The sequence below is a fragment of the Sturnus vulgaris genome, chromosome 2 (genome assembly GCF_052056855.1).
Source record: "Sturnus vulgaris isolate bStuVul1 chromosome 2, bStuVul1.hap1, whole genome shotgun sequence".
Taxonomy (NCBI): Eukaryota; Metazoa; Chordata; class Aves; order Passeriformes; family Sturnidae; genus Sturnus; species Sturnus vulgaris.
Genome location: NC_142244.1, coordinates 37,899,017 through 37,924,713, shown reverse-complemented (window position 1 = coordinate 37,924,713; position 25,697 = coordinate 37,899,017). Strand labels below are relative to the sequence as shown.

At 37.3% G+C, this 25,697-nt stretch overlaps 1 protein-coding gene across 32 annotated transcripts in view; it reads right to left on the bottom strand.

Moving 5' to 3' along the window:
* DLG2 (discs large MAGUK scaffold protein 2) overlaps positions 1–25,697 on the bottom strand; it is a 982,239-nt gene that overhangs the window by 202,467 nt on the left and 754,075 nt on the right. For all 32 annotated transcript variants that reach the window (XM_088159292.1, XM_088159294.1, XM_088159295.1 and 29 more), the window contains 2 exons: positions 23,222–23,290; positions 12,928–13,084 (listed from right to left, as the gene is read on the bottom strand). In XM_088159292.1, coding sequence (XP_088015418.1) covers positions 12,928–13,084; positions 23,222–23,290 — 226 coding nt within the window. The remainder of the gene's footprint in view (positions 1–12,927; positions 13,085–23,221; positions 23,291–25,697) is intronic.

Sequence of the window (25,697 nt, the reverse complement as noted above, 5' to 3'; positions counted from 1 at the left end):
ATTTGTTGAAATTATAAAATAAGAGCTTTTGGCGGCTGAGAAAGCAAACAGAAGCCTGAATAATGACAACTGTTTACAGCCAGAATTCCCATTGTTTGCACTAAGAGAAGATACAAAGAACCCTATTTATCTGCCTTAATTCTGCACATCAAATTAAGTATTCTCAAGCACCTTATCAAGAGATGAGAGGAAAGATGTTCTCCAGCACTCCTGTTTAGTCACTGGGAATGTAAAACAAGGAACATTGGGAAAAAAACCCATTAGGGATAATCTGCTGTGAACATGTGTGAGGAAAACATTCCTCACAAGCAAGCAGAATAACCATTCTACAGAACGGCCCCCACAGCTCTTGACAACAGATAAGAGTCCACCAAAAAGCACAGTTCTAAGGAACCAGGACACGTTTCCAAAGTACAGTTTCAGCAGCTTTTTGCAAGGCCACACATCCAGCCTGAGGCCAAGGCTGTGCTAGGTGCTCTGGAAGAGCAGGGGAAGGAAAGCGGGCTCAGCACCATGGACAACTCTGGGATGTGGCTGTGGGGGTGGCATCCTGCAGGGGAAATGTTGATTCGGGACAGTCTTTGCCTTGCTACTGAAAAAAAAAAGGGTTACAAATAGGAAGAAAGAAAGAAGAAATGCATCGAGGAGTCTTCACTCTGCAGCTCAGCTTCTGCTGTATTTTCAGGCTAGATATATTGCTTTTCTCTCACTTTTCCCAATTCTTATCTGTTCTGACCCTACACTTTCTACTGTTTAGTAAGAGCTGCACAGAGAAGCACAGTGGTTTTCTCATCCTGAACTCTGCTGAAAACATAGGATCATGTCCCATCTGCTGTTTTCCATGCCCAGCACCCTCCTTCTCCGTTTTTATGGGCCAGCAATTTCAGTGACCTTTTCAATTCTCCTTGTCTGGCTATCTTAGAGTTATAATTTTTGTCTCTGGTAAGCTGGCCTTTATGCTCTGAGGATCTGGACATTCTAGAGGCAAACACTTCTCTCTCTGGAAAACAAGAATCACTGTGAGGGTATAAGCTGTATCGTGCCTTCTTCTGCCAGGAACTTTAAGGAGGCAGCTAAGCCAAAATAAAGAGATATCAAGTCACATTTGGAGCAGAAAAAAAAATTATGTTCTTGAAGAGGTGTCTTGCACACACTGCCTTTTACAGTAGGAACTAACAAGATTTATGACTCACCACACCACATGAATCATTCCAAATGGCACCTGTTAAGGCTAAAACCATAGGCAAAGACCTATGTTGTAATCCAAACTATACAGAAATTCTGATACAAGATCTGCTTCCCATGTGATTGTAGCTTTTATGAATGATGCCAGATTTGCAAACTATGAGACTAAAATAATTTCACTGAATGACATCGTAAGAGCCATTTCCCCTCAATTCCATCAGAATTTCTCAAAACTAGTTTAATGAATAAAACTAATTTAAGAAGTAAATGACAGCTTATGAAAAGGACACATGGACTTACTGGAGCCTTAATGGACATGAACATTATTTTATCCAAATCACTAAATAGCTACCAGCTTGTTCAAGTACCAACCTGAACTGGAGATGATTCAGCAACTACAAGGCAATCAATGGCATTTTGTCATATTACTAAACAGTAAAGTTGAAACAAAGGAACATGTACTTTTTGCATATTAAGCCAACTGATACTACCTGTGAAAAATACCTATAGGAGTACTATACTAGCTAATAACACGGGCCACTGTCTATCAGCTGATTTTAAAATAAATAATATTTTTCAGCCATTTTATACATGAAACATCCATCAAATACAATTTTTAGTAAGAGTATTTCTATTGTTAAAATGGAGAGCTCATAATTAGCTCTTACATTCAAATCTAGTTGCTACTTTTAAATTTTTCTCCTGTGTGGTGGCTCAAAACCCCTTATATTCCTGCCATCACCTAATTTCGAAGATCTCACTGTCATCTTTTCAAGCATTCACACATTCCTTCTCCTTTGCAGTTCTTGCACTCTTTCTGCTCTGGGTTAGTAAAATATCAAAATGTACCTCCTCTCTCCTACAGCTTTTACTTTATACATGACTGTTACTTCCATTCACTTTCCTGTCTTTCTGAAATATCCCTCTTTCTCTCTAATGCTGTTTTCAGCATTTGTAGTTGTTTCCTGCTCTCATCCAGGGTCATTTAGACTTAACCCTTTTAGAAGCATTTATTCCATATACCCTGGTGTCCATATATATCTAAAAGGTATTCTTCCTTATGCAGTAACTGTTTCCTAAATTAACTCTCACATTTGCAAGCATAAATGAATGGATATAACTGAGCCAGCATTGTTCAGTATTACTCTTAATGCTGCAGGGTTTTTGCTTCACATTTGAATTTCAAAGGATAGTAAAAGCAGAAATAATGATTGAAACTGTCTTGCTTCTGAAATGAGGTAAAGGTTTCCATTTTAACAAGTTCCTTATACTTCAAAGACGATAAGAACTTACTTTTGCTGAAGCCAACAAGAAATAAGTACTTGGGAACCGAAATAAAAAGGTAAAACAATTTCAGAGGCTGCTTAGAGACAGGAGTGTTAGAGAGGAATTCATCTAGAAATTGAAATCCTTGCCTTGAGCTCTGCTTGACAGGTGTTTCCATATTTCCACATCCAGAGTATGGCACACTGTGGCCTGTGAGAGGTGAGATGGCCATTGGCTTGTGCCATGGCAAATCCATGCTGAACTCAACCCAGTGACCATGAGGCAACTTGTCAATGACTGAATGGTAGATTGTCTCACTAGAATAATGTAAGTAAATGTTCAGTGCTCACATTTCGTATTAAAACTCTCTGAATCACAACATTCAAAATGTATGGTTCTACAGATTGTGACACAGATACTTTGAATAAACAAAGCTCCATACTCTCAAATAAACCATGTTTTCTATAACCAGTGGAAAGGAAATAGCTCTTGTATTCGCTAAGTGATTTTCTGTTTGTTACTGTTCTGGTGGCTTGCTTGTTCAGATTCAGGGCATATCTATCTCGTTTTCCAAAAAGACCTCAGAAAACTCCTCCAACAAACTATTGCAGATATCTCTTCAATACCCTACTTAATGGATGGCCAATTTCTATTACTTTGCAGCTTGTGTCATATGATAATTTTTTTAATCACTCAGAAACCCAAAACTGACTGGGCAGTAGAGCAGAATGATTCCTGGAGACTAGTTAGTTTGAGCACAAGGCCAAAGTCCAGCCTGAGGCAAAGCTCTATATGAATAAAGGTCAGGGATTTTAGCCATTTTGTCCAGCAGCAGCAGCTTGGCTTTCATTTTTTCCGTTAGCCTGGCAGTGCAGCAACACTGAGGGGTGCAAACCTCATTACAAATCTTCAGTGTATCAATGTGATATAATTCTGCTTGACAGTGTTACACCAAAATTTGCCAAGTCAGAATGTCTGAGCTGGATGTGCACTCCTCCTTCAACTATAAGGAGCTGAAGAGCAAGCAGACTGGCTACTCATTGAGGTAATAGTGAAATGAATATTTTAGAGGTAACTGATGATTTCATCACAACAGAAATCACATACAGCCTCTATTCTAGGCCAATTTACTCGCTGTGTATGAGACAGAGCTGACAGGTCTGATAGCTAACACTCTTGGGGAAAAAAAAATATACCTTATTCAAGAGAATTGTTGGTATAATTTATTAGCTTCTGATCATGTGCTTGAAATGTGAGAATTAAGCCAGGAAACAGTTACTGCATGAAGACAATTCCACTGTATGTCACAGATTGCAGAAAGATGTGGGTGAGGAGTTGTGGTGGGGAGAGAGAAATCCAGCTGGAAGATAAATTCCTAGATTAATGAGATGAAATTATGCAGCAGTATATGTAGCATTCCAGAATATGCTGGTGGCAATTTTTTTCCCCCTAGAATCTCCATTAAGCTTTTATATTTTTGAAAGTAATCTATTTTATTTTGAAGTTCCAAAGCGGCAAATCCATGAGTTTTTCTGGAAATACAACCACTTGGCCTGATTACAAAATAAATGCCTCAAATTTTGAGGCTAGATATCTCTAAGTTCCACATCCAGCCATCAGATTAGATATATTTACCAACAACACTGAAAAACAGTTTGTGACCAGCTCTGGTCCCCAAGATTGACTATTTCCTGATGGAACTGTTAACATGGACACAGTTCATACAACATTAAAATGAATTTTTACTTTTAAGGGGGAAACTAGGGTTTTCCTGACACGAGTTCTAAACTCCACAGCCTCGTGGAAAAAGAGACTTTGTTCTTTTCAAAAAGCCGTTTCTTTAAATACATAAAAGAGACTCTTTTCAAGACCATAAATCAGTGTTTGCACCCAGCTTCTCTTCAGCAGGTTCCCAGTTGCCTTCTGTACCTTTAAATCTCTCTCCTTGTACAGGGAAGCTGCACGGGTGTCTCAGTTTCATGAAATGTTTTTGGCTCATCATGATGACAGTGAGTACTGAACATATGTCTGCATGCATTGTGAGGGGTGAAACTGAGTTTATCTGGAAAAGGCAGAGCACTGTGCACCCAGATGATCCCATACAGACATAAACCCTCACCCTCAAATCCAAGAATTCCCAGCGTTGTCAGCAATATCTAAACTTATATTAAACAGCTGCTTTGCCTGGATCTCTCCATTAGATCTTGCCATGCTATTATCTTTGCTTTTCTCTGCTTTTCTCTAGATTTTTGGGAAGCTCATGACCTGCTACTCTATGAAGATGTTGATAGGTAGATTACAGGGGCTGCAAGTTTGCAGTAAAATGACATTTATGACTTCTCTGTGGTTAATGTTCTCTCAGGAGGAAAATTAAATTTCACAATTTATTCTTGAACAATTTATCAGGATTCTTACTCCTTTTTCTCTTGTTTTCTAAGTATTTGCAAATAGATTGATTGTTTCTCCCAGAAGTTTTCCCTGAAAATTGGGCAACCTTTCTATACTCCCAAATACTCCTTCAGCTCTTGAATAAAATGATGAATGGTCTGGATTTAATAGTTCCTTAAGTATACAAGAATTAACTTAATCTGTTTACAGCATCTAACTGGTCTAAATTCTAATCTGATTTTGCCTAAGTCCACTTTAAAGACTTTCCTGTTTCTTCATAACTGTCCTAATTGGATAGTTGTGGATCCATCTCTTTTTAAAGACAAAACAACAAAAAAAATCAGTAAAGATTTGAACTCTCATGGTCTCACTTTTAAACAATCTTTTTTTCCAACTCTTTGAGAAATTAATTTATTGCTTGGTTTTTTTATTCTATTTTTATTTCCATCAAGCATTTTCTTGATACTACAACCCATTATACATCTTGGCCTTCTGAATTCCCTTCCCCCCAGATTTTTCCTAACATTTATAGATTTTTAAGACTTGGGCTGTTATTACCACAGTGACTAACTCAGCTTTCACTGTTTCAATGTTGACTACTTGAGTTTCACAACTGTGACTGCACAGCAAGATGGTTTTTGAAGTTCACATTACTTCCTCATTCCCTTTCAGCACAAAAATCATAAAAATTGCACTACACCACGCTACATGGTTACTCAAGAGCAAGCTGTGTTTCATTGTTTCATTCTCCCATTTTTCAGCTATTCTTCCTTACTGGTGAGAATAAAATCTAGAATTATCTGGCTTATACTTCATTTTCCATATTCTCCAGCAAAACCAGATTCATGTTTGGTTTGGTCATGTTTGAATGTTTGGTCAGTTTGGATGGGATTTATTTCAGTAAAGTGAAGTTATGCCAAATTCTCTATAATATGTGAAAAGAAATCCAAATTTTATGGTCATCTGACCCATGTAAAAATCTGCTTTAGGGCAAGGTTAAGTTGTACTCAGAAGTGGCTACACCCTTCTGTTAGCTACAGAGGGGGCCTGAAGGGTTATTGTGATAGGCTGACTCTCAAAACGAAGATAGTTATATACTGTGTGCTTCCCAACAAGAACAAAGTCTGAATTTAGATTAATCCACTAAATATTTCTAAGGAGCTTAATCTACCTGTCCTTCTAGCTGGTGTCATCCCATTAACATATGATAATGCCTGTGCTCTCAGCTCCTTTCCTCTGCAGAGGTTTTGTTTTCACAGATCTGTCATATATATCACCTACCATTCAGTATTGTTCCTTTGGATATGTTTAGCAACACATTCTTGCTTGACTTTCAAACAAATTCTACTCTAAAAGAGTCCAGTCAGATGCACTGATCTACCCATTTAAATCACTGCTCTGATTATGTATCAACATTTTCAATATACACCAAACAGTGCAACAATATATTACTATAAAGCAGGTTTGCATAGTTAACATACTGACTAAGCAGGATTAATGTCAAAAACGTTACAGAAATCTACAGAAAATCACAGCTAAGGCCTCAGAAATCGATAGACTGTTCCATGCCCAAGGACAGTCGTACACCACTCACACCACCATGGGGAAGAAAGCATCCTAAGGATATGGTCAGTACCTCTGCAAACAATTCCTGTAGGGCAAAGGGAATATCTTCTACAATCCTGATACTATCACACAAGAGGGACAAAATGATGATCCAAGGAGAGAAGATACCAGGCCCTATAGAGATGTTTCAAACATTTCTTGAGACAGATGCATTTTGGAAAGAAGAAATTCTGAGAAGAGAAACCAAATGGTATTTGCTATTTATCATAGTTTTGTAACTAGGTAACAAAATGCACTATTTGCCCTGAGCAGTTTTACTGCTTTTACCATGAGCAAAATAACCATTTTAAATTAGAAAACTGAAAGCTTCTCTGTACCAAAGTAAGGGAAGTCAGTCTGAAGGTCAAATATAACTAGCAAATATAAAGCATAAATATTTGCTGTAAGTAAGCACAGAATCCTTACATTCTATCCTTCTCTATACGGACATCTTTGGAGTAACTGAAGAATGCTCTGTTTTTTAAAATGCATATTGTATTTTTGGCTACAGGTGTGAATGAGAAGGCAGGTAGGAGTTGTGTGGGAGGAACCAAATACAATGAAATGTTTAAACTGTTCATAAGGCGTAGCAAATGTCTCACAAAAAACAACAGCAGGATGATGCACAGACACAAGACAAAATCTGATTAATTTAAGATCCCTCTGCAAAGGAGAATCTTGTAAAACACCAGAGACAATACTAAAGTGAGAGGCTCAAATACTGCCATTGCAAACTAGGTTTATATAGTGCCATGTAGCAGTGACAGAAAACCCCACAGAGTATCACCACCAGCCCCTTCCCAACCCACAGTTGTTTAATTCTCAGAAAGCAGCACAGGAAAAAAGACAGTGTCCTTCCCCATATATGAGTACATCCTGATACCACACCGAATAAACAGGAAAATCACACTGAATGCTTTGGTTAACTTCCCTCACCTGTTTCAGATTAGATGAGAGGGGAAATGGAAGTATTACAAGAGTACTATGTGTCTCTTTGCAGTGCAGCCTGTTCTTTTTCTACTCTTTCGTGCTGGTGTAAAGCAATCACCCTGCAGAAAAGTTGTTTTATTCCCTTAAGGTAACCTGTGGATGCACTGCCTGGGAACAGCCATCTTGCTCCAGAGCAAGCAGTCTACTTTTTCTCTTGATTCTACTTTCAGGCTCCAAGTCACGCTGCATCCAGCCATTGTGAACATAAGGCACTTCTACAGGAGAATGAAATAAAGCTCATACTGCTTTTTATGGTTCACGATTCTATGTTACTTTTATTTGTGATTAAGGAAGCACAATGTTAACTGAAAAAGCAAATATATATATTAAAAGGGCAAACACATAAAATGTGGAATGCAATTTAAGACACCTAAATATAGATATGAATGCATGTGGTGTTTAAGCTTAAAAGTCAATATAGATAATATAGCTTACAGAGAAATCCAGCCTGCTCTACACAGCTCACACTTGGCCAGCTGAATTGTTTTCTCTCCTCCTTTGACATTAATGGCAACCAGACACCTAGCAAACATGTAGATGACTAAATGAAAGTGTGTCTCAGTCTGAGGTTTAATCTTGCACAAAGACATGAAATTCAGTAACTTAAAAAGGTAAGATTCAAATGCAAATACTTGCTGTTAACTCCCTATGCCTATTAATTTCACTGTAATTCTCTCATTTGTATATAACTTGATAGAGCCTTACCGAAAATCATGAAACTGCATGAAAAGAAATATCATCACAGGAATTCAAGGAGCAATATGCACTGTTTCTGCGACACTGTAAATCTGTAAATTTTGCTGCTGAACTTTAATGTGTAAACTAATTCTCTCTGTTTTAGGTCCTGTACCTATTAAAAAAGCTGTCCACTTGGTGCTGAAAATGCTTTGAAGCATTCAGACTAGGACACCTAAAAGAAAGACTTATGTTTTATCAATCAAGATTCTGAAATGAGATTGTAATGCAGAACATGATGTGGCAATTTTTCTTTGAAAAGGACTATATTGCTTCTCCTGCCTTCCCAGGGATTTCCCCTAAAAACTGCAAGGGACACTATGTACATCTTTCCTAGAATTGTAAGACTTGTATTGCTTTCTGTCAGGGTGTAGGCACAACGGGTGGCCATTTTATGCATATGGCTCATGGAAATAATTTGTTCAAATGCAGGTGGTTTTGACTAACCAACACTAGTTTCCCATTGCTGTTTTAATAGGAAAAATATTCCTCAGCATTGGAAGTGGGACTTAAAACTGCAAGAATGGCATCAAGAAATATTACATTTTATTTTTATTGAAGACTGCATTCTCATAACAGATGGAGAACTTTGGGTTAGATCTGAGTTTAAGCAGTTCCTAAACTTGGCTCAAACTTCTGAAATAATTTAAAACAAATCATTTAACACACTAGCACCTCATTTCTGCTGCTCTACAATGGAAATGATTTTTCCATGGATATTCTGAACTGTTTCCTTTGGCCTGTAAGTATTTAAGATGAAAATTAATCTGGGTGTGCACATGAAGTAAATCAAGCATTAATGTCAATTAGAATTCAAAATGCTACTTGATAATAGTTAAGATATACTTAGTAAGAAGAAAACACTACAGGGAGGGATATATTCTAGTACAGTCATGAACTTACACTGGTGACCTGTGTGTTACTTCATTTTAAAGACATTCAGAAATGAGAAGAAAAATATTTAGTTGGGTGGTGACTCAAAGGAGAATAATGAATTATAGCCAGAAGAAACCAGCATTTTAAGAAAACATTTTCAGGGAGGAACCTCGGTCTTCTCACGAGTGCAACACAAAAATTCATTTTTGGGCTATTTGAAATGTTTTACTTTCTAACACAGATTTTCCATGATTCTTCAATTGACCTTAAAGGTTCAGACAGGATTCATGCATTCTCTCTGCACAGGAGAATCGGGAATATCAGCCTTCTTCCAGAGATATTTTTCAAACATTTCCAATGAACCGAAACAGGAAAAACCCTGTTATCCCCGCTTTTTTCCTGAAGTTTCAGCCAAGAGCAGACATCTGTCATCACTGATCCTGGGCCGCCACCTGGTGGCCTTTGGGAAAAATAAATTCAAATTTCACTTGCCCATGGGGCCCAGGCTGAGGCACTATCCTTCCCAGTGCTCCCGGAGGGCTGTAGGGTTGGATCCCTCCTTCCCACATCCCGACAGTCCGGCAGAAGGATCGTGGGATTTGCCCAAGCCTTGTCGGCTGAGTCTGGGATGATGTGTATACACACACAGTGTATCTCTCCAAGGCAATGCAAAGGCAAAGCCTTGCTGGGTCTCACTGGTGGATTTGTGGCCTATTTTAGGTATTTTTATAGGTACATTCCCAAAGGTGAGAATACACAGCTCTCAACCAGTCAACATTGCCATATTCACAGGCAGGAATTAGGGGAGAGCCCATGATCCTCATTGTCCATCTGGGAGACTGAGGCTTAGGAAAATGAAGCACCCTGCCTATGGTCACAGAAGGACACCAGCTAAATTGATTAAATTTATCAAATTGAATCACAGAACCGTTTGGGTTGGCAAGGACCTTTAAAGGTCACCTAGTCCAACTCCCTTGCAAAATGGGCAGGGACAACAATGAAAGACGTAGCATTTTGGAAGATAATAAACATCAGAGGGATTGGCCAAAAAACAGGTAACAGCACGTTGTAAAGACATGCAAAATATCACAATAGAAGAACTCTTGTGGCTTCACTGTAATTCTGCTAAACCAATCTTCTAAGAAATTAAATTCAGATCTCTAAATCACTTACTATGCTTCCTGTCTGTAAGAAATTTAACCAAGCTTCAGCTGATTAGAAATAGCAGCTTTGAGGGTACTATTTGTTCTTGTTAATCTTGTTAATCAGATTTGTCATATTTTGAGAAATACATGGGTAAAGTATTTCTGTAAGGAAATAAGTGTTTCTGAGGGATGAGACAAGAAGGAACAAACAGAGAGAAACAAAAATTAAGGTGTCTGGGACCCATCACTAGACAATGACACAACATTAATGAGCTCTGTGCATGAAACTGGTTTTATCTGAATATGGAAAAATGGATCCATAACAGTTATTTGTGACTGAATAAGTAACAAGGGCCTGGCGGGGTGATTGCCTGGGGATATGTACGCAGTCTAATTTAGTAATAATTTCCATCCCTCTCTGCTCAGTGAACAAATAAACAACTCTTGCATGACAAATAAATGCTGATGCAACACTAGTGACATTAATTAAAACTTCTGGAAAACATCACTACAAAACAGACAAAATAAGAGTTAAAAATTTTACCGTGGCTGTAGCATACAGCCCTAAATATATCTTGCTTAAAAATAAAAGAAAGTGGACTTTTAGATTTGTATTTAAACTTCTGGATTTTTGAATACAATGTACTGTGAAAGGCTTTGATCTCATTAGTGTCTTTTAGTCTGCCCTATTTTGCTGCATCTAACCAAAGAAAAATAAATTGCATAATTGTCCTGAAGAAACTTCTGTTTCTATTCTTTGCATTTCTTGTCTGTGCTCTTCTTGACACAGGCCTTTGACTCCTCCTTATCTCTTCATAAGGATAACTTTGTAAGAATCTATTCTGATTTTCCTGCAGTTCCCTAGAAACTTTCTACTTGGAGAGCTCTTTAAGGCACTGTTGGGAAGAAAGGGTTAAAAGCAGAAGATTGCAGAGGGGGATTCGAGATTCCAAGAGACCATGCAGGTGGGAATGAGAGGCCTGGAGAATACCAGTGTGGGAATATATTCCTCAGGCTATGCCCACTAATGTCTATCCTCTGTCTGTTTTGAGAAGTAGAATTTCTGTTCAGAGATACCACAGAAGTTTGGAGAGACCTGGAGGCACTGTCAGGGCCATGCTTGAGCTCCCTGTTTCGGGAGAGAGAAGATCAGAGCTCAGAGATCATAACAAGCACAGAGACCACAGCATGATGGTAAGCTCTGTGTGCATAAGCCTCCCAAAAGTGGGTGCAAAGAAGAGCCCTGACACCCCTCAGCATGGGCTGAGCCTGGTGCTTCCTGCCTTCCCACTCCTGTGTCTATGCCCAGGTGCTGCTTTGGGATCCTCTGGTTAGAGAGGTAACGAAATAAATTTACTCTTTGCATTTCAGATGCAGTCTTGTGGTTGTTCTGCCTGCCGGTGCCAACTCCCAACAGCACCTAAACATCCTTTACTTGCTCTTTCTCATTTTTCCTTACAGCACTTTTAAGGAACAGGTCTAGATAAAATACTCAGTCGTGATCCTCACAATGTCAGGTTACTGCCTCCCTTTGGTGAAAACTTAACCAGATTTTCTATATATTGCAAAACACCCCCAGCCACATCTTTACAACTTTTTACAAAACCGACAGGTGTAAGGTAAATTCACTTTTCATAGAAGAGGCCAAGACAATCCTTAGCAATGTAGGAAGACCATATCCAGCTTTCTTATGAATTTAAACATTGACCAGGAAAAGTGTTGCATAACTACATCACAAACCATCCAGGCTGAAGTCATCTTCCATCCTTTAACTAAATTACAGCCAGGGATGCAGGATTCACAGGGATAGAAGGCACAACGGTGGGAGGCAGATACTGCAGCCTAGTGCACCCATCGTTTATATGGGATAAAAAATTCCTATGTTTCAGCTCTTTGCCTTGAGGCTATTGTTGTGCTTCACATGAAACAGTCACATCTGTTATCAATTTGGGACAGTTTCTTTTTTTTTTCCCCCCTGTAAGGAATGCGATTAATGTCAAAGGATATTTAACGACATTTTCAAAGCTTTGTTACTCAAATTCCTTTATATTCAGATGATTTCAGTCAGGTGTTTGATACTTGACAGAGCCTAAAACACAAATGTTCTGGTTTTAAAATGTGTGCTATCAATATATACATGAATGAAAAATTAAAAAGATGTTTTTGAGTCTAAGTATGCAAAATATAACCTCAGGCTACAAAGCATTTCATCCAACAAAATTTGAAAAGAATTTCAGAGGGATCATCAAATTCATCAGAGGCAGAGAGATAATTAACATAACCTAATTAATCTCCTTGTCGTAGTGAGCTATTTGCTAAGCAGTTGAGTGCACACTAGATGGCAGCCTGAGTATAGATGATGTCATCCTACTGCTTGCTCGCCTCCAAGGGAAGGTGAAATCCTTGGACTCAGTAGCGTGTTTTGGGAAAAATGAAACTCGATGATGGGCCAAAATATGGGATGCTTAGGTCTGCAATGTCCTTAGGTCCTCCCTGCAGTGTCACCATAGTGTAGCATTAAGCAGTGAAAAGTCTCACTCCCAGCTAAATGCAACTAACACCAGTAACAAATGCTCTAAAGCCCAAGGGCAAAATAACCAAAATATTCAGGAATAAACTGTTTGCAGCTCAGATTTCACAACATGGAAACGAGAAAGACTTCTTTGTGCACCCCTTGCAGTATAGAAAAAGAACAAGATGCAGCAGCTGGTCAGGAGAGCCCAAGAGAAGCACTTACAGATAAGATTTGATCTCCTCGCTGCAGTTCTCCGCTGAGATCCGCAGGCCCACCTGCGAGGATGAAAGACACGAAAATGCCTTCCCCGTCTTCACCTCCCACAATGTTGAAACCAAGTCCTGTGGAGCCCTTGTGCAGGATGATTTTTCGAGGCTCTCTGTACAGAAACAAAGTGATAATGTGATAATTAGGCACTCAAACCTCTTACCGTGTATGCATTTTTCATCTTGAGACACAATGACCTGCTATTGTCTAAAGAAACCATGTAACAAATGATGAAGCTGTTAACTGGTGAACAGATAAGGTAGAAATCAACCAGCATTATTTTTTTTCTCATGGTTGAATTCAAACATCTCTATTAACTTAATCACATTGGAGTTATCTTCACTATGTTAAGTGACAAATTTATTAAAAGGAAAAACAAAACATTAAATAATCTACTTTACAGCAATACTATATATCCAGGTAGAATCAATCTTTACATAGTACCTTTTTATTCTAAGTTCTAGTCTTGCTTTTGCAACAAACGAACAAAGAAAAAGCTTACAACTCCAAGCAAAGCAATGGCAGTTGTGTTTGATCCTGACAGATTTGGAACATATATGATCAAGCTAATACAGCAGAATCTCATTAAAACTTTGGTTTGACATTATCAGGATTGTGCATTTGTTAAGTCACTCTGCAGCTTTACCACTGAACCAGCCCAAGGGATACCTGCTTTTGCTATGCTCATTAAAAAAATATTATTATAGAAATCCATAAATAGTAACAGGTATATCTCACACAGCTGTTTTCATCTGTAAATTTAAAGTATGACCCAGAGGATGTAAACATAACATGCCATTTACTGATGGGAATACTTATATCCAGGAATAGATAACTTTCCTAATCAATCAAGGCAGCATCCTTGAGAAAGGGTCCCAAATATTCCTGTTCCCAGTCTCTACATACAAGGCCTCAGAGCTGGCTCTCCCTTGGATATACAAGCACACAAAAACAAATATCTATACACACACTCCATATTTATTGGTACTTACCCCATTTCAAATCTAACTATTTAATTTTCAGAAAAAGTGTGAATTATGTTAAATTATGATGTATAAATTTTAAGCCTAGCCCTGCAAGTCTCCCAAACACATATATAAGTATCTGTGACTCCTCCCAGAGAAACAGGATGCTCTACTCATTTTTTAAGTTTACAAATAAAAGTTGCCAGCAACAAAAACACACATTCTACAGAATGCTTCTGGTATAAAATATTCAATATTTCCTCCATATTATGGCGCAGCTCTGCATCACACAAATGGATCCTTAATTTCCATTTTGTTTTTAAAGAACTGAGAAAAAAGGAAGAGAAATTATTAAATTGGGGGATGCCTTATTTGATACGAATTTAATCTTATGGATACATGGAGACTTTACCTTGACATGATACTTCTGAAGTCATGGGAATTTGCTAATCTTTGCCCAGTGCTAATATTCAAATGGTATCCCCAACTTGATTATGATGTTAAAATAACATCTCAGCTTTCTGAAACCAAAGTTTTATATTTTTGAAAGAGAAGAATAAAGCAAAGTATTAGTCCTCCTCTGTATGGTCCTTCATCTCTTTGACTTAAATTTTAACATTGTAAAGTCAGAAAACAAAAATACAGCTGTGAACAAAAGATATATTGTATTGAGTTTGTGTATTTTGAAGTATTTTTAAGAATCAGAAAATAAAGGTAGAGTATGTTTTCTTTTGCATCACTGCTGTTGATTTGCCTTGTAGCAACTCCTTTAACACCTTGTTAAATATGTGCAGAGTAGACATAATGTGATCCAGAATTTAAGAAGTCTAAACAGGTTTGTAATTAGAAGTGTGGCCTGGGGGTTGGAGCAGAACTAGGACAGTGAGCTGAAAGTATGGTTTCTCTTCTCTGCTTAGCCCATGCACTGCTGAGTGTTCCTGGCAACTCATTTGTTCTCCCAGCTTCAGTTTCCTCATCCACAAAGTGATACGGTGACACTTGTCATCTTTGAGTCCTACACATCAGAAATATTTTGCAAGAGTTGAGCAACTGCCATTTATTATTTACCAGAATATTGAGGCAAAAGAGGCAGCAAAGTCAAGCCAATATATCTGCATGCTCTGCTGGTGAGAAATCAGAAGAGACCTTGCTCAAAATAAAAATGGGTATTTTCACATATGACAGGCAGCTTGGATGAAATAGTTGAAAGCCAGGACCATGGGCAAAATTAGGTCAATACAACTGGGTATCCACTGAATAGTAAGCTGTGCAGCTCAACAAAATGTTGGCCCAGTTACTAATCCCTGTCTCTGATCAAGTCAGCAGATTTATGCCTAAAATGCTGCCAGTGCTGTTTTATAATTTTGGCCTTTTGACAGTAAAATTCACATTCTGCTCTTGAATGATTATGTTTAGAGGAAGTTCAGACAATAACGGGAAAATGTCAGAAGCTGTGATCAGAATGCAATGGTTTCTGCCTCTGCTCTTTTACCTAATCAGGTCATTTTGGTCATGACTCAGATTTGGCTGAATAGAGGCTGACCATCCTTAAAATGTCTTTGTATTTCTTTCAAATCTGAGTACCCTGCAGAATCTGAAAGGTGGACTCAAGAACACGTAAGTGCTGTTGTCATTATAAAAATAACCTTTAGCCATTACTGTACTACAAAAGCTATAGGAAGTAGAATGTGTATGCCAACTCACCTTAATATAATAGTTTTAAAAATATGTACTTGTTCACACTTGTGTAGTAGACTTACAATGACAACCAGAAAGGGCTTATGATAGCAAAAAGTTGATATAAAATTTATGAAGTAGGAAAAATATTTCTTAAGGAAACCAACTACAATACCAGCCACTGTCCAGGTGATCTTTTAAGAGTGATGCATATTTTATAAGTTACAGTCAACCCTTAATATGATATTTACGGAGGTCTAAGAACAGCTGTTCCAATTTTTCTTGAATATGTGGAAAAAAACATCACGAAAAAAATCCTTTGCCTCTGTTAAAAATCTTTATGAATGCAGTTCCAGTAGAAAAGAGAAAACTCAGAATAAAATGCAGATAAATGCTGTAAAGGAGGTGATGGAACCAAACACTTAAAGATGACACGATGATGGGAGAGTTGAGCAGGGAAAGAAAAGTAACTCAAATGTGAATGATGCTCGCTTGTAGTCAATGCACTCGGAATGCTGCAGAAAACGACAACTAAGGCAGAACTTATTTCAAAATGGGGCTGGCTGGGCACTGAACAGGCTCCCAAGGGAAGTGGTCACAGCACCAGCCTGTCAGAGTTGAAGAAGCATTTGGACAATGCTCTCTGGCATTTGATGTGACTCTTGGGGATGTCTGGTACAGGGCCCAAAGCTGGACTCAGTGATTCTTGTGGGTCCCTTCCAACTGTGGATATTCTGTCATCCTATGAAAATATTTTATTTGGAGACAATAGATGGCACTCTGTAGCTTCCCTGGAAAAAGGAGCAGTCTGATATCCAGTGTTTCTGAAATTCATATTTCAGCCTCCAGCTTTAACTATTTATCCCATTTACAATTTCTTGTGTGATGAATACAGCTGAAGGTAACTTTGTAGGTGCTAACAAAGTGTACTAGCACTTTAATTTGGTGTGTGCATGTTTTATACCCTCCTGCAGCTCTATACCACATACAAACAGAGCAGAGCAGCAGGGGAAATCAAGCAGAAATTAGAAGGGAGTGTGAGATGAAAACACTCCTGGACTGACAGAAGGCAGCAGAAGGGAGGGGGAAAAAAGAGAAGGGAAAATAGGAAAAAAAAAGGAGAAAAGAAGAGAGAAATCAGAATAAAGGGAGGCAGTGCCTCTGTACAGGAGAACAGGGAAGGAAATAAAAAGGTAGGGAAAGAAGAATGGAAAATTTACATTAATAGATTCAGGAGTAAAGGAGCACATAAAGTGCTGCAATCCACACAAATTTACAGACTGAGAAATCAATGGCAGAATCAATTTGGATGGACTTGGTTACTTGCTTTAAGGAATGCATCAGATCAGATTCTGTAAATCACATTATAAATCGCAGGCCTGATGTAAGAGCATAGGATTCCTAAATTAATATTTGAAAAGTAGTAACAAACCAGAGCAGATAAAACGTCAACACTTAAAAAAATGTCTTCTGTCATAAAAATACAACGACCAAAAATAAAGCAAAGGGTAGCATTTCTCTCCTTAACAGATTTTTTTTTGGTTTATGCATGTTTAATTTGATCACTATCTTGAAAAGAGCAAGTGCTTTTTGTTTACTACATTTGTACTGAATATTTGGTTTGATCAGTTTACTTTTAACAAACAGAAAATGGCAAGACATAAAATGCAACTATTACTATCATTCTTCTATAGACTGGAATCCATAGTGATTATAGATCTAATTTAAGAGATTAAAACTGGACTGATAAATGATGGGGAAGTGCTTTCTAAAAACAAGTAATTATTGTAATAATTAACTGAAAGAAAATCCATGATTAAATTGATTATTTTGTGCTGCTGGCAACATTAAAGAAAAGAGTAAATTTTAGTATTCCTGTCAATTGACACAGCTCTGTCTTCCGGTTTCTTTTGTACCATCTATAAAATTGGAGTGCTGACACAGTTTTGTGCTTTTTGAAATACCTACAGAAATATTAAGCAGCACTGGGTGCTTTCAAATATCAGACCCTAGGGATTTCTTCAGTTTTATATAGTCAATGAGGTACCTCAAATCTGCAGAGGCTTGGAAATATGGCTTTGATCTTGATTTGGCTGCAGTTTTTTGTTGTTTGGCTTTTAGAGGTTTTTTTTTTCTTTTTGTTGCTGTAGGATTTTGCCTTCTCTCCTCCCCACAAACTGCCATTTTCTTCACAAAGGATGTTGAAAGAATACATAAATTCATGCATATGTTGCTTTGGTGTTATAGTAATACAGATCACAGAAAGCCCAGGAGAATATTTATCTTATTGCTCGCATTAGTGTAGCATCAATATACAAGTCAGGGCCCACAACCTTTGTACACTTATATAGTGCAAGAAAATCCACTCCAGCAAACAGCAGGAGGGAAAGTTGAAGTTGCAAGAAGTTGTATTATTTGGGTAAAGTCACATTAGTGTATCAGGGAGAAGAGCACACAGGGGATAAGACAATGGGAAATTGCTTTAAACTGAAACAGGGTGGATTTAGGTTAAATATTAGGAAGAATATATCTACTGTGAGGCTGGTGAGGCACTGGCACAGGTTGCCCAGAGAAGCTTTGGATACCCAACCCCTTCTAGTGTTCAAGGCCAGGCTGGATGAGTATTTGAGCAACCTGGTCTATAGTGGAAGATGCCCCTGTGCATGGCAAGGGTGGGGTTTGAAACAGATGATCCCGAAAGCCTCTTCCAATCCAAGCCATTCTGTGATTCTCTGAAAGAACCCACCCCAAATCTAAGGCAGCAAGGCCCCTTCTCTTGAGCAGTATAAATATGTTTGGCTTCTGACAATGCACAGTATGAGCACTGAGTTACCTTAGAGTCATCTGGCTAATCAAGCCATTTCTTTTTCACAACATTAATTCTAGTTTTCCTCTCATGCTTTAAAAACTTTCTAATAAGTAACTGTGTGTTTATTTCTGTCAACCAAAGGACATTCATACTGGAGGGACCTAATAAAAGGTGATGTGAATAGATTGCTCATTCTTCTTCACAGCATTGAACACAGGAAGATTGGAGGGACAGAGTATGTGCCACTGTTTGTGATGGTTTAAAATCTGATTAATCAAACATGAGTAATATAAAATTCTTAGTGATTGAAGGCCTGAAATATTCACACACATCTTTTTAAAAGGCTTCAAGTTTTGGGGAAAGCAAGCTTTCTTTATAAAGATTTTCTTTCATACTCTTACAACTTTTCTTTCATACTTCTATAACTCTTGTTTCACACAAAAGAAAAATGTCTTTACTGCTCTCATCTTCTATTGCATCTCGGCTTTTACTTTCCCCCTTGTTATTCATTCCCTCTTAGGCTTGGCAAAATCTTTCCGTTATGATGTGGAATATCTCCACCCCTTGCTTTCCTTCCCAGCCCTCCCTCTCATTTGCCTTTGTAGCAGTGACCAAAGCACCAGGAGCTGGCAGTGGCAGGGAGCTACAGACCTTCCTTTCCCAGTTCCCAGTCCTCCACCACCAGTGTTACACCTGACCCTGTGACATCTGATCCCTGAGAGTGAATTTAATCAGTGTTATCATACTTTCAATTACAACTGAAGATAACAAAAAATAGGGAAGCCTTCCTCTTATCTACTGCTTTGACATTGACCATCACAGTCCAGAGGGGTAACTTTGCCTGCATAAACTGAAACAATGTTTTTGGCCTTCTAATTGATTAATGACTTATTTAATTTTACCAAATATTGGTATACTTAAAACTAAGCACTCAGCCTTTAATAAAATGTATATTTATCAGATTATGTAGAAAAATATCACTTTGCCTAATAAAGTTACCCTGTCTGCTTGAAAAAAATATTTTGTCCATTTATTTGACTATGGATTCCTTGGCATTTCTTGTTCATTGAACAAGTAAAAGCAATAGTTTATTCTAATTTTAATACTGACTAAAATTTTAATGCATTTATTCTGCAAACATCACGCCTACATTGTCCAGACTTTTAAGTATACTTAACATGAGGAACTCCTACTGGAAGCCAGGCTTCGACCTGACTGATGCATGTGTGATTGCACTGGGTTCTATTTTGCAACTGGTTTTGTTCTGTAGGAAGACCTCTGGGCTTCAGCAATCTTTCATTTTATCTTTCACAGGGAATTTAAAGCCTGCACATCAGGACAAGTTTTCTGCTTGCAGATAGCAAGATGGAACTGGAATACAGGAATAATCTTTCTGATTTGAAAAGCTGGTCTGCATTTTTACCATGACACCTGACATTTACTTCAAATGCACAGTAGTCTCTCTCGTGGGTTTGAGAAATCACATTGATTTTTGGAGAGATAATGTAGGACAGCTAATATACTCTTTAGTTCTATAAGGGATATGATTATTCTTGTCTGCTTGTTCATTTATCTCTCTTCCCTTTTCCAGGAGGTATATAATTTACATGCTAATAATCAAAATAAATCCTGAAAACTGCATCTCTGTACCACCTGCTACACCCAGCAGAGACAACTCCATACTAGAAAGGTTTGCTTTGCATCTTGCTTTTAGTAACTATCGGTTCCCTATTGAAACTGCTGTTCTAAAAACTATTACTTACAGCATTCAATAGCTCTATTTACCATGAATGCTCCAGCTTTACAGTTCATAAACAAAGCTGGATGAGATGGAACTGGTGAGAGGCAACAGAATTGCACTACCAGGAGACAGGAAGTATTCAAATGCTCAGAGAATACCTAAAAATAGCAGCGCCTCCAAGCCATGTTTTGAAGCATCAATACACAGGCTGCTAGTAGCAAGCATCTGAAATTACTTTATAGAAGACACTTCTGAAACAAAAAGCATTCTGTAATATCTGTCCTGTTCAGAATAAAAATTCTTATCCTTACTCATGGTTCAAATGCTGTTTATTTATGTATAAATATTTTTATATATTTCAGATGCTCAGACGCATTGATTAAGTCAAAAAGACTCACTCAAATAAATTGAAATCCCAGTTTCTAAGAGTTGGCTGATAGCACACAAAATTAAATTTAGTGCCAAAAGCAGAGGGAATAGCTGTCAGATATCACTAACATTAAAGCTTTGTGTGCTAGTATGGCAGGATTTAAAAAAATGATGGCTGTTTTCAAGAAATATTTTTTCTATTTTGGATAGTCACAGCTAAGATTATTCATTAAAATCCCTTTAAAAACCTCAAAACAACAATACTTTCAAATTAAAACATTAGAGTTTTCTTGTTTTTTAAGTCATGGAAATAAAACATTAGGGAAGTTGCTAATGATGACCTCAAACACCTCATGTACAGTTATTACACTGTGAAGAATATATGGCTTGAATATAAAGGAAAAATAATCCTTAAAGATATCTTTGTTTTTCTGACCTGGCCACTCATTTTGTTGCTGGACATGAAGTCCACAAAAACCCTCTCTAATAAAAAAATAGTTTTACGTGTTCACTCACCACCTTGTTGAAAAAAAGCTATTTGGTTCTTTAAAAATCTATTCTGGCCAGCTCTATTATCACATATTCAACAGGGTGGAAAGGACTAAATGCTAGCAAATGCAATTCCCTCTGTATTTCTTTAACCCTCCCAAATTTAATTTTTCATTCACAGGACCCAATAATTATATCAGTTCAGTGACTCCAGTGAGTCAGAGAGAGCCAGCATGCAGGGTACAAATGTCAGCGTGTGCCAGGGATGCCTTGCAGGTAAAGCAGCTGTTTAAAAAGTGCATCTCAAAAGCAATACAGTGATTCTCCTAAATGCAAGATTCTACACGGTTCCTAAAAAGAGAAAATAACTTTGTTTTGACCTCCAATTTTATTAGCTCTAAACATACTTAGCAGCATGGACTCCACAAAAACATTAGAATAAATCGAGCTTTAACATAATGAAATATTTAGGGCTGAGCTGATTACTCATTTCTGCTCAGTGGTGGAATAGGCTAACAGTCCCCCTTTCCTAGGTGAAATGAAATATAATGCAGTGTAAGTTGATTAGTAATAATCTCCTGAACAACAGGAGACCTGTGGTATCAATTGCAGATTTTCTGCACTCTAACAATTCACACACAATATATGCAATTTGTATGTGTGGCCAGTACTAATTCCACAATTTACCTAAAAAATCATTTAGGCAGATTGATTTCCAAATTTAAGTACGAATTTGAAAATACAGGATGATTCCTGAATTGGTTCAGTAGACCAAGCCAGAGATATAATAGAATTTCCTTCCTTAAATCTCAATTGAGCAAATTATTTTTACTTCCCTTTCCCCTCCTTTTTCACCACACAAATTGCTCTTGAAGCTCAGTTTTATTTCAAACATCAATTTATTCATGAGATAATTTGAAGGAGAGTCAGGGGAATTTATCATGACTCTCTTTGGATTAGACAGATAAAGAAAAGAAATCTGAAAGGAGGATGTTTAAGTGCTGAGGCTGCTTGCCCAGGACTTGAGCAATCTCCATGTTATTTATAGTCACAGCTTCACTGGACAAGATCCTGAGCAGCCTGATCTACCTTAAAATTGGTCCTGTTTTGAGCATGATGGCTGGATGATGATGAAGGCTTCATTTACAGAACTATCTTCCAGATGATAGCCCTTGAGCCACATGCACTTTTCCTGCACAACTCTATTATTCAATCTAATTTTCAATGAATAATTACCACAGCTGTTTTACATATTTTAAATAATCATATTTTAAAATCATAGCTCTAGATAAGAAATTAAAAATTGAGGCTTTTGAGAAAACCATTTCAGGCTTCACTTAGGACAGGATTATTTTACACATTGACCACTTTATTTTCTGACTGCACCATGGTACAATTGTAATAGAAACCAAAAGACAACAAGATGACATCTTTCTTCCATGGAAACTTTATGGTCTCACTTTTAGCATAAGAAAGAAAAGCTCTGAAATATGAACTGAGAGAAGCCAGTGATAAGTTATTACCCATGCCTACACAGTTCCACATTTCTATGGGAGGGGATAAAAAAATTTGACGTTTTTTAGACTATGCCAGTCAGTGCAAACAAAATCTGTGTTCTGGTGTTAATAATCAGCCTTTCTAATACTGCAAAGATGCAAGAATATTATCTGTAGTTGTGAATTATTCACATTTTACGCCACTGTCTTCGTTAAAATTGAGGCAGCTGTGCACCCAGAGCTGTGTTCTACAGTTAACACACTCACATACACGGACATTCACCAGCACAGGTTTAATATTTTCTATCAATACTTCTTCATCCTTAGTTTTGTACACTGGTTTGTCAAAAAGAACTCAAGCATACATCAAGAAAACAGAGTAAGACTTCACTGGACTTTTCCATGATAAGTGGGAAGATTTTACAGATAACACAAGTAAATATTAACGCTAGTCAAGTGAGATGAATTGAAGAAGTGGTATCCAATATATCTCCATGACAGATATTCTCATCTTCATGAAAACCAAACCTTTCAAGTGTAAGTACCAGGAAAGGATCAGCACTAATTTGAAACTTCATTGCTTCATCTCACAGACTTAAGCACCGTGGTGTGCAAACCCACAGCTAATGAACAGCTCTGTGCACGGGGGTAGCTCAGTGGTATCTGACACCTCTACAGCAGCTTCAACAGAGAATGATCTTACCCTTCCACAGAAATGGTCCTCTGCAAGCTCACTGTGGGTGGACGTGTTGCAGTGCTGTGCTGGGAATGACTGTACGGCCAAGGAAGAATAAAGAAAAGCATTTGTTAAAGAAATAGAAGTTTATCTTGCTCTTATTGTCTCTAGCAGTTTAGTTAATGCCAAAATAGATACAATAATCAGATTGTTTTATGCATGTCTAAAGCATTTTGACTTCAGTGGTGCTCATCTCTTCCAAAAGGGCTTAATTGTACAATCTGTCATTTAAATTCAGCTTTCATTTCTCATTAAGAGCAGAAAAGTAAGATAATAACTCACCCGTATCTTTCCTACTCATTTTTTAAATACATATATATTCACACAGAGAGTTCAGTAATTTAAAATAAGTTAAATGCTAATTATTCTACTAAATATACTAAACATACAATGCAAATTTAATTTCAGAGCAAAAGGTAAAACAGCAAATGATAATGTAATCAATCTAATTCTCAGTGTTTCCCAGTAAAAGAGGACATGCATTCCTTAGAATTGCACCTTGATGTAACTTCAACACTAGTTCTATATTTTTTCATATTTTAAGCAGCTTGAGTCTTTCCACATGGATTTTTTTTAATCTAGGACACAACATTTAGGAAAAATCATCTTTTTTCTATAGCAAAACACAGACACTCTGAAAAAAAAAAGATTGAAAAGCCTCAGGTCTAATGGCTTCTCATATGTTACAATGACATGACTAAGAAACCTGAGTAACAATAATTATGTTAAAACTACACAGTATGTGCTGATTTCAGTATTACACTCTGGTATAGTAGCATTGTAAATACAAATGGATAAAACAACATCAGTTTTGGGGTAACAAATTGTACTCCTCAGCCAAGACAACCTGTTTAAATAAAACATTATAAAGCAGAAGCATCTAGATGTATTTTCTGATTAGTTTAAATGACTACAGCACATAGTGAGGCCTAGTATTAATAATGCAAAGTACACAATAAAAATAAATCTTTATGTCAGTTTTATATCACTGATTCTAATAACTGAAGACTTTCTTTCAAGCTTTGCATATATCTCAAGCTGCTTCTTCAGAAGCAACACATCTTATTTTCAATAAAAGCTGCTTCATTTGACATTAATGGCTGTTTAACATTAATTTCATCCTGTAGCATGGTCAATACTGTCTGACAGAAAATATGTCTCTCTTTTTTTTGGTGTAGCCCATGTAGTTGTGATTCATGTCACTGGATGAACAAAAGTCCTGCTGCCTCCTGGTATCTTCTGTTGTGACAGCTGTGCTCTTGTTTTATGTTTGTTAGTAAATTATTCATCCTTACTGAGGTTTCAGAAGGTTTGTGGAGAAGTATATTCCCCTTCTAAGAAGTGCTGCAGAGCTTTTTATCTGTTTTATGGCAAAACTTATTTAGAAGTATTGTAAGTTTCTGGGATCATGGTTGAACAGAATAGCTGAGTTGGAAAAACACTGCAGAATATTATATGAATATTGATTGAAATTTCATGTTAAGTTTGCATGTACAAGGAACTTTACACCACACTCCTGCCAAGTTAGGGGCTCATCTACCTGCAATATTCTACCTATTGGAAAACCTTTTCCAATTCTAGGGATTTGTGACACAGTATTCAAATGAGCCCTTACCTTCTTTCATGAAAATAGTTCAGAACTGGTGATATGAAAACTCGTTTTCTTTTACATAATTATAAAAAACCAAGTTTGATGTTTGATATAAGCTTGTGCCTTGTAAGGTATCATCATGAATACAATGACAACTTAAAGTCTAAAATGCAGTTTAATCATTGCTTGACAAAAGTTGCTATTGGAGACAGAATAACAGTCTGATATGATTCCTAACTAACTTTTTGAAAAGATAATCTCCTGCTGAATTCTATCAAACTGATGGAACCAGCAGAAAGAAGCTGTTTTCATCACATGCTTAATACACTTGTGCATTTGCCATGTCTTTTGCAGCACAGAACAAATAAAGCTTTTGAGTTACTGCTACCAACACTTTCTGTGATGAAAGCCTAAACATATCCTTATTGAGATATGTAGGTGGCATAGTTTTAAACTGAAAGATCACAGTATTCAAAATTTGATATTCAGGCTAATAAAAATGTTACAATTTCTTTAAAATGATACAGAATGAAACTCCTACTAGTTTTAATAATATAAAATAACAATATTTCCATATACTACCCAGTACTACAGCCTCACAAGATGGATTTTCCCTTAAGAAAATAATCTTACATCCTGTAAAAGACCAGTTTTAATTTAAATCCATTTTATTTTAGTTCACTGAGATAAGGGGAATATATCGTTCTTGAAAGACAATTCATAAGAGTGAAGGAACAAAGAATGAGATTGTAAATTAATAATAAGGTGCAAAACTGGGAGTAAAGAATCCAACCGCTCTTTTTAATGTGTTAATATGCTTTTTGTTTTAAACTTATTTCTCAGGCAAGGCGA